A 9,134-nucleotide genomic window follows, 5' to 3' on the forward strand; every position below is an offset into this window, starting at 1 on the left:
ACCAGGAGAGGCCGGAAGAGATAGCATCCATATGTGCTTCTGCCATGGAGGAGTCGCAGAGTCTCCCCATGCCAAAGCTACCCGGGCGGAATAGGGCGCAGACAGGTGCAGAAGAGGTAAAAGTAGATGAGAGGATTGGGACCCTGCAGTGGGAGCAAGTCAGATTATTACTAAAGAGTAGGCAGGACATGTTCTCCACGGACCCTGGGTACACCATTGGAGCTGTGTACAGAGTGGAGACCCCGGGACAGGTGCCCTTGCGGCAACCGGCATACTGGGTCCCCGAGTCAGTTAGGGATGGTATGCGCAGCGAGATCAGGGAGATGCTCGATATGGGAGTTATCGAGCCATCCAATAGTCCTTGGGCTTCCCCAGTAGTGCTCGTACGACCCGTTTTTATGTTGACTACCATAGACTTAACGACCAGACCACAACCAATGCCTACCTTATGACTCGGGTTGATGAACTATTGGACCGCATCACCCGGTGTAACTTCCTGACCATGCTTGATCTCTGTAAGGGATACTGGCAGATTCCTCTGGACCCGGATTCTTTTCCAAAGCCAGCATTCATCACTTTATTCGGCCTGTACCAGTTCAGGGTCATGCCATTTCGGATAAAGAATGCTCCAGCCACCTTCCAGAGAATGGTAGATCAACTCCTTGATGGCCTCCCGGATTATGCTTGCGCATACCTGGACGACATCATGATCTACAGTGATACCTGGGAGGACAAGTGCAAGGTAGGGATGTCTGAGGTCCAGTACCTTGGACACTGAGTGGGATGCAGGAAGCAGTGGCCAGAGCAGGCCAAGATTGAGGCAGTGGCCAACTGGCCTACCCCCAAGTCCAAGACACAGGTCCTAGCCTTTCTTGGCACTGCATGGTACTACCGTAAATTTGTTCCCAACTCTGAAACTCTCAGACCCAGGGTAACTCCTGAGACCCAGGAGAGGGGGTGATAGGTAAAAAATCCTCAAGAGTAGGGAGACTTTTTGGATCTATACCTTACAGTCCCTAATCCCCTACGGTATGAATAGGGAAATTGATTGGAACGTCATACTATGAGTAAATATCTGATAATAAAAGGAAAAAGATTTAAAGTGTAAACACTAATTTCTATTAGTGTGAAATGTTGCTGTTTTAATAGGTAAATATTTGTATTGATAGGGTTTGTTTAATAGATAGGATAGTGATTTTGTACTGTTTTTTTAGGTTGATCATATGTATATATGAATATTCTTTCAGCCACTAGATAGAGTCCTAAAATCTTCAGACATTGTATGTTTGTTAAAAAATTAGGAGACACCTGTACAGGTACTAGACTCCTCCTATTGAGGCTTTACATAGGCATATGTAAGGCATATGTTTATTCAACATTATTAAGGTCAGTTGGCCCGAAATGTCATGCTAAATGTTTGTGATGTCCCAATAAACATTGTTGGATATTGAACCAAGTGGTGCTGCTACTTTTTGAACTTTTGGAGCTGACTTTTGGGCTATGTGCAGGAGCCCTGTAGTGTGCACCTGGTTGCAGTAAGTGCTGGGCATTTCCTTTTCTTTGAATATTTTTACCAGGCTGCTGCACCAGCCCCCAGCAATGGATCAGGTCGCTTTTTGGACTGTGACATCTGGGGGTCCGGGGCTTTCTAATGATCCCCTGGAATGGCCGCCACTCCCTTGGGATCACCCCAAAACTATGACCTATTGACTAGGGGGTATCTCTGTTTCTATGGTCTCTATGGAGGCACCAGACTGTCTGGAGCAGTGACGTGCGGTGGGGTCAGAGGCTGGTGAGGCAGAGAGGTTAAACACATAATCAAGCCGGTACTCCTAAACCACTCCAGATGAGCATGAGACACAAATACCTGAATCCCTGGCCAGGCCTTAAAGATTTGATTATGTGTTTAACCTCTCTGCAGGGTTTAATAGAAAATTTTCTATTAAACCCTGCAGAGAGGTTAAACACATAATCAAACCGGTTCTCCTAAACCACTACAGATGAGCATGAGACACAAATGTGATTATGTGTTTAACTTCTCTGCAGGGTTTAATAAAAGAATGAATCTGACAATTGGATACTACAGTCACCCACCCTGAGTATTATTTTCTTTGTTATAACTTTTGTGTAAAAAATTTTGTTTTCTTCTATCTTGCTGCTGTCAAGCCTGCCATTTTGTGAGATTTAGACTTAGCAGTAGAATTTGCAGATAATGTTGTTGTTTACTTGAGGAGGTAGTGGTACAAATCTTTTTAAATATTTTATTTCTTTTGTGGACAGAGGGAAGAATGGGAAGAATGACAAATTTCCTAATGAGCTTTAATACCAGTTTGATTATGTGTTTAACTTCTCTGCAGGGTTTAATAGAAAATCTTGCTATTTTATGTGATTGTGTCAGCCAGCAAGACCATGAAATACTTGATAATAATTTACCAAGTATTTCACTGTCTTGCTGGATGACACAATCACATAAAATGGCAAGATTTTCTATTAAACCCTGCAGATGAGTTAAACACATAATCAAACCTGACTTACTCCCATATGTATAAACCATATCCACAGTTCTTAGCAGAGAGCATACAAAACTGAAAAATAATAGAATGTAGAACACACCTGTGGTATATATATATATATATATATATATATATATATATATATATACTGTGTATATATATATATATATATACTGTGTATATATATATAAATAAATCAGCAACAACAGAAATCAGAATCAGAATTTACAGACAGAAGGACTGACAAACATTTTTGCAGAAACAAAATAAACTTGAAATACCATAAAATATAATTACAGTATATCTACAAAAGCATATATTATATACTTTTACACAGGATGCAAAATACACATAGAAACACAAGCCACACCTTTACAGATAAAACATAGATAAACTCATATGCAATTCACAATACATTATACATATAGCATCTATACATGACAAACAGATGCAAAACCCTATACACAAAAGACATGCAACAGCTGTACACATGGCACAGAATTCATATGTAAAATAGAAGATCACATCTACACTCACACACTCCCAGCTAAATTTAGACTACAGCATTCTGATTCTTTTTATTTATTTTGACCCCCCCAACCCAATGTCAGTCTCTCACCCTTCATCGGAGTCTCCCTTGCATGGGCTTGAATGTTCACAAACAGGAGCTTCTTCCCCCTGTTCAGACACTGCCTGCTGTTCGATGCTGCACTCTCTCAGACAGTCACAGACAGGGCACTGCCACTGAGAGTGCAGGGACACTGCACATTGCAGACACACACACACACAGACATGCAGACACACACACAGACATGCAGACACACACAGACATGCAGACACACACAGTCCACACACAAAGATACACACATGGACAAGCACACACACAAAGATACACACATGGACAAGCACACAAGCACAAACAGGTATACACACACAGGTATACACAGTCACACACAAATACAGACCCACACTACACATACATGAAGGCACATACACACATAGACACATATAAACACATACAGAAACATGCACACAGACACAAAGGCATATACACAACATTTAAACATGCATACAAACACATACATGTACATTTTGCCATTTTGCTATATGTTACATTTCATGCAGCATAGAGATCTAGAGCACAATAAAAAAAACACATGCACTAATATTTAGCCATGCAGTTTATTTAACCCTGCTCCTGCTCTGGAATGCATTCTTATCACAGACGCCTGCTCTGGAATGCATTCTTAGCACAGACGCTGTAAATAACACTGGGCAGACCCTATCTTTACACTGCCCTGCTAACTGTGTGTTCAAGCTGTCAAGAGGGTTGCTGGTCTGAATAAAAATGATGATTGCACATTATTTTACAGGCTTCTGACTCAGAGCAAAAACAATACTCACTGCCTGGGTGCTGGGATTGGGATCATGCCGTTTGGGTGGACTGCTCACATCAATCAAACAGATGCAGCAGTCAGTCAACAAGCCGCTCACTCCCTTATCTTTCCTTACAGTGTGTCACTCTTTGAACTCAATTGGCTCAGTCTGGCTGGAGGACTAAGTAAATTAATATGAGCACAATCGGACCAGTGTGGGAATTTCTAATAGAGGAAGCAACAGGGCGATAGTTCATAGTTACTGACTGCTTGTAATATGCAACAAGCTGATGCCAGAGTCAGTACTGTAATAGCTTAAAAACTTCTGAGTCCCTCAGTCAGTCCCCACTCCTCCAGGCAGCACAGAGCCACTACGGTAGCGCATGCCACACAGTCCTGTCCAGGCTCAGGACAAACCTCACCTCCTAAACACAGCCACAAGAACTAGCTAGGCACTGCAGACTGTGGCACACTAGGCAGCACGCAGAGCAGCTCAGCAACTCCCCGTCTCCACAACACTGAGTCGCTTCCCGCCAGTCTGTCTCTCTGCGCGTGCGGTCACATGACCCACCTGTCATTCAGCAGCCCAGCAGGCACGCCTCCCCACAGTGCTGCTGAATGCTGATTGGGTCAAGTGAACTAGCTCATCATGGAGGCGGTTTTGAGAACCGCCTCCATTGGAGCTTGTAGAGGGCCCGGCGAGTCACCAGTAGGTGGCGCAGCAGCTAAGTGAGCAGACTCAACACTTTGATCCATGTTGCGCAATTAAATGGATGGCAGCGGACTGGCTCACTGCCTCCTAATTGCGCAACATTGGATGTTGCTTCACTTTTTCAGTGCAAGCGCACAACACAGTATACGTTCAACGCACATTACAGTTACTACTGGAAATATTAATAAAATAAAAACCACTTTTATTTTTTATTAAATATTATTTTTTTTCCCTCATTGGACAGGGTAGGCACTGCCTCCCCTGCCTCTTATTACTGCACGTCACTGGTCTGGAGGGGGTTATTGTTCTCCTCATGGGATTAGGATCTTATCAGATGACAATTGTGTATAAATACTGTGAGTTTGTGTGAATAAATCAGTTCCCGATTTCACCTTAATACTGGTCTTGTCTGGTTATTAGGATGGGATACTTGATAAATATCACTTTCCAGCACTACAGCTACAGATTCAAGGGTTGAAGAAGGTCTTTTTGGTGGAGATACCCAGTTGGGGTATACGGAGTCCGTCACAATAATATAGATAATTCTCTTTAGTTCACTCATCCCCTGCTCTTTATTAAAGGCACAGTAAATGTTCATATTTTTATAGTCTCAATTACTGCAAGTATTGAGACCCTTAACTAATCCACCAGTGCATCAATCATTTTTTTTAGTGTCATGGTGTCATGTATGGATTTATTGTAGTGCATGAAACAAGGAATTCACAATGCAAAGAGCAGCAAGCCACATGCCCTGGCTGTATGTAAATTATTGCAGCTTTCTATACTTCAGAATTGTTTTTAAATTGAGGATAATAAAAACATACAGGAAAATGAAATAATACAGTACGATTTTGTGATAGAGTTACATAATAAGCCTGCAAGTAACATGCAAAACATACAGTACCTTGTAGCTACCCTTTTTTGTCCCTATTTGTAGCTTATCATGGCCACTCATGGACCTTTTATATTGATTCAACAAGTATATAAGACTAATAGAAAAGAGTAAGAAGGAGGGAAAAAGAAAGATAAAGAGAGTAAAGGGCCAAAGCTGGACATTCTACCAGCAAACTTATGGTCACATAAATTAAAGATATCTCCAGAGAGGCAGGAGTCCGGAGATTGTATAGAAAAACTAAGGCCTAGATTTGGAGTTCGGCGGTAGCCGTCAAAACCAGCGTTAGAGGCTCCTAACGCTGGTTTTGGCCGCCCGCTGGTATTTGGAGTCAGTGATTAAAGGGTCTAACGCTCACTTTTCAGCCGTGACTTTTCCATACCGCAGATCCCCCTACGCCATTTGCGTATCCTATCTTTTCAATGGGATCTTTCTAACGCCGGTATTTAGAGTCGTTTCTGAAGTGAGCGTTAGAGCTCTAACGACAAAATTCCAGCCGCCTGAAAATAGCAGGAGTTAAGAGCTTTCTGGCTAACGCCGGTTCATAAAGCTCCTAACTACTGTACCCTAAAGTACACTAACACCCATAAACTACCTATGTACCCCTAAACCGAGCTCCCCCCACATCGCCGCCACTCGATTAAAATTTTTAACCCCTAATCTGCCGACCGCCACCTACGTTATACTTATGTACCCCTAATCTGCTGCCCCTAACCCCGCCGACCCCTGTATTACATTTATTAACCCCTAACCTGCCCCCCACAACGTCGCCGCCAGCTACTTAAAATAATTAACCCCTAATCTCCCGACCGCAAAGCGCCGCCACCTACGTTATCCCTATGTACCCCTAATCTGCTACCCCTAACACCGCCGACCCCTATATTATATTTATTAACCCCTAATCTGCCCCCCTCAACATCGCCGACACCTGCCTACACTTATTAACCCCTAATCTGCCGAGCGGACCTGAGCGCTACTATAATAAAGTTATTAACCCCTAACCCGCCTCACTAACCCTATCATAAATAGTATTAACCCCTAATCTGCCCTCCCTAACATCGCCGACACCTACCTTCAATTATTAACCCCTAATCTGACGACCGGAGCTCACCGCTACTATAATAAATGGATTAACCCCTAACGCTAAGTCTAACCCTAACACTAACACCCCCATAACTTAAATATAATTTACATCTAACGAAATTAATTAACTCTTATTAAATAAATGATTCCTATTTAAAGCTAAATACTTACCTGTAAAATAAATCCTAATATAGCTACAATATAAATGATAATTATATTATAGCTATTTTAGGATTAATATTTATTTTACAGGCAACTTGGTATTTATTTTAACTAGGTACAATAGCTATTAAATAGTTAAGAACTATTTAATAGCTACCTAGTTAAAATAATAACAAATTTACCTGTAAAATAAATCCTAACCTAAGATATAATTAAACCTAACACTACCCTATCAATAAAATAATTAAATAAACTACCTACAATTACCTACAATTAACCTAACACTACACTATCAATAAATTAATTAAACACAATTGCTAAAAAAAATACAATTAAATAAACTAGCTAAAGTACAAAAAAAAATAAAAAAGAACTAAGTTACAAAAAATAAAAAAATATTTACAAACATAAGAAAAATATTACAACAATTTTAAACTAATTACACCTACTCTAAGCCCCCTAATAAAATAACAAAGCCCCCCAAAATAAAAAATTCCCTACCCTATTCTAAATTAAAAAAGTTACAAGCTCTTTTACCTTACCAGCCCTGAACAGGGCCCTTTGCGGGGCATGCCCCAAGAATTTCAGCTCTTTTGCCTGTAAAAAAAACACATACAATACCCCCCCCCCAACATTACAACCCACCACCCACATACCCCTAATCTAACCCAAACCCCCCTTAAATAAACCTAACACTAAGCCCCTGAAGATCTTCCTACCTTGTCTTCACCATACCAGGTTCACCGATCCGTCCTGGCTCCAACATCTTCATCCAACCCAAGCGGGGGTTGGCGATCCATCATCCGGTGCTGAAGAGGTCCAGAAGAGGCTCCAAAGTCTTCCTCCTATCCGGCAAGAAGAGGACATCCGGACCGGCAAACATCTTCTCCAAGCGGCATCTTCGATCTTCTTCCATCCGGTGCGGAGCGGGTCCATCTTGAAGCAGGCGACGCGGATCCATCCTCTTCTTCCGTTGTCTCCCGACTAATGACGGTTCCTTTAAGGGACGTCATCCAAGATGGCGTCCCTCGAATTCCGATTGGCTGATAGGATTCTATCAGCCAATCGGAATTAAGGTAGGAATTTTCTGATTGGCTGATGGAATCAGCCAATCAGAATCAAGTTCAATCCGATTGGCTGATCCAATCAGCCAATCAGATTGAGCTCGCATTCTATTGGCTGATCGGAACAGAAACTTATTGAAGTTGATGATGAGCGCAAACTACGTACCTTTTATGAAAAGCGCATGGCAACGGAAGTCTCAGCTGATCCATTAGGTGATGAGTGGAAGGGATATGTTGTGTGCATCAGTGGTGGAAATGACAAGCAAGGTTTCCCCATGAAACAGGGTGTGCTCACTCATGGCCGTGTGCGTCTTCTCTTGAGCAAGGGTCACTCCTGCTACCGCCCCAGGAGAACTGGAGAGCGCAAACGCAAATCTGTACATGGCTGCATTTTGGATGCCAACCTGAGTGTCCTGAACTTGGTTATTGTCAGGAAAGGAGATAAGGACATTCTTGGCCTAACTGACAATACTGTTCCCCGCCGTTTGGGTCCAAAAAGGGCCAGCAGAATTCACAAGCTGTTCAACCTGTCCAAAGAAGATGATGTGCGTCAGTATGTGGTGAGGAAGCCTCTATCAAAGGAGAAAAAGAAACCCAGAACCAAGGCCCCCAAGATCCAGCATCTGGTGACGCTAAGAGTTCTGCAGCACAAACGTAGGCGTATTGCCCCAAAAAAACAGCGCACTCAGAAGAACAAGGAGCAGGCATCCGATTATGCCAAACTTCTAGCTAAAAGGACAAAGGAGGCGAAGGAGAAACATCAGGAACAGATCGCTAAGAGGTGTAGATTGTCTTCATTGAGAGCATCCACCTCCAAATCAGAATACAGTCAGAAATAAAGCCTTATGGTGTAAAAAAAAAATACAATAAATTTTGTTGTAATCTAAAAAATAAATAATATACAAACAACCCCCAACAGTAAAACCCACCACCCACACAACCAAACTCCCCAAATAAAACCCTATCTAAATAAACCTAAGCTCCCCATTGCCCTGAAATTTGGCATTTGGATGGGCATTGCTCTTAAAAGGGCATTTAGCTCTTTTACATTGCCCAAAACCCTAAGCTAAAAATAAAACCCACCCAATAAACCCTTAAAAAAACCTAACACTAACCCCTGACGATCCACTTACAGTTTTTTAAGACCGGACATCCATCCTCATCCAGGCGGCAGAAGTCCTCATCGATGTGGGCAGAAGTCTTCATCCAGACGGCATCTTCTATCTTCATTCATCTGGCGCGGAGCGGGTCCATCTTCAAGACATCCGGCGCAGAGCATCCTCTTCTTACGATGGTTGCTAAAGAATGAAGTTTCCCTTTAAATGACGTCAT

General features: G+C 42.3%; 1 protein-coding gene across 1 annotated transcript; it reads left to right on the plus strand.

The window, feature by feature from the left end:
- Positions 1-448: 448 nt before the first annotated feature.
- Positions 449-8,700, plus strand: LOC128663292 (40S ribosomal protein S6-like). Its single transcript, XM_053717553.1, has 2 exons — positions 449-742; positions 7,931-8,700. Exons 1-2 carry the CDS (start codon positions 449-451, stop codon positions 8,639-8,641), a joined length of 1,005 nt encoding a protein of 334 aa, XP_053573528.1. The 3' UTR covers positions 8,642-8,700.
- The last annotated feature ends 434 nt before the right edge of the window (positions 8,701-9,134 follow it).

The sequence above is a fragment of the Bombina bombina genome, chromosome 1, assembly GCF_027579735.1.
Source record: "Bombina bombina isolate aBomBom1 chromosome 1, aBomBom1.pri, whole genome shotgun sequence".
Taxonomy (NCBI): domain Eukaryota; kingdom Metazoa; phylum Chordata; class Amphibia; order Anura; family Bombinatoridae; genus Bombina; species Bombina bombina.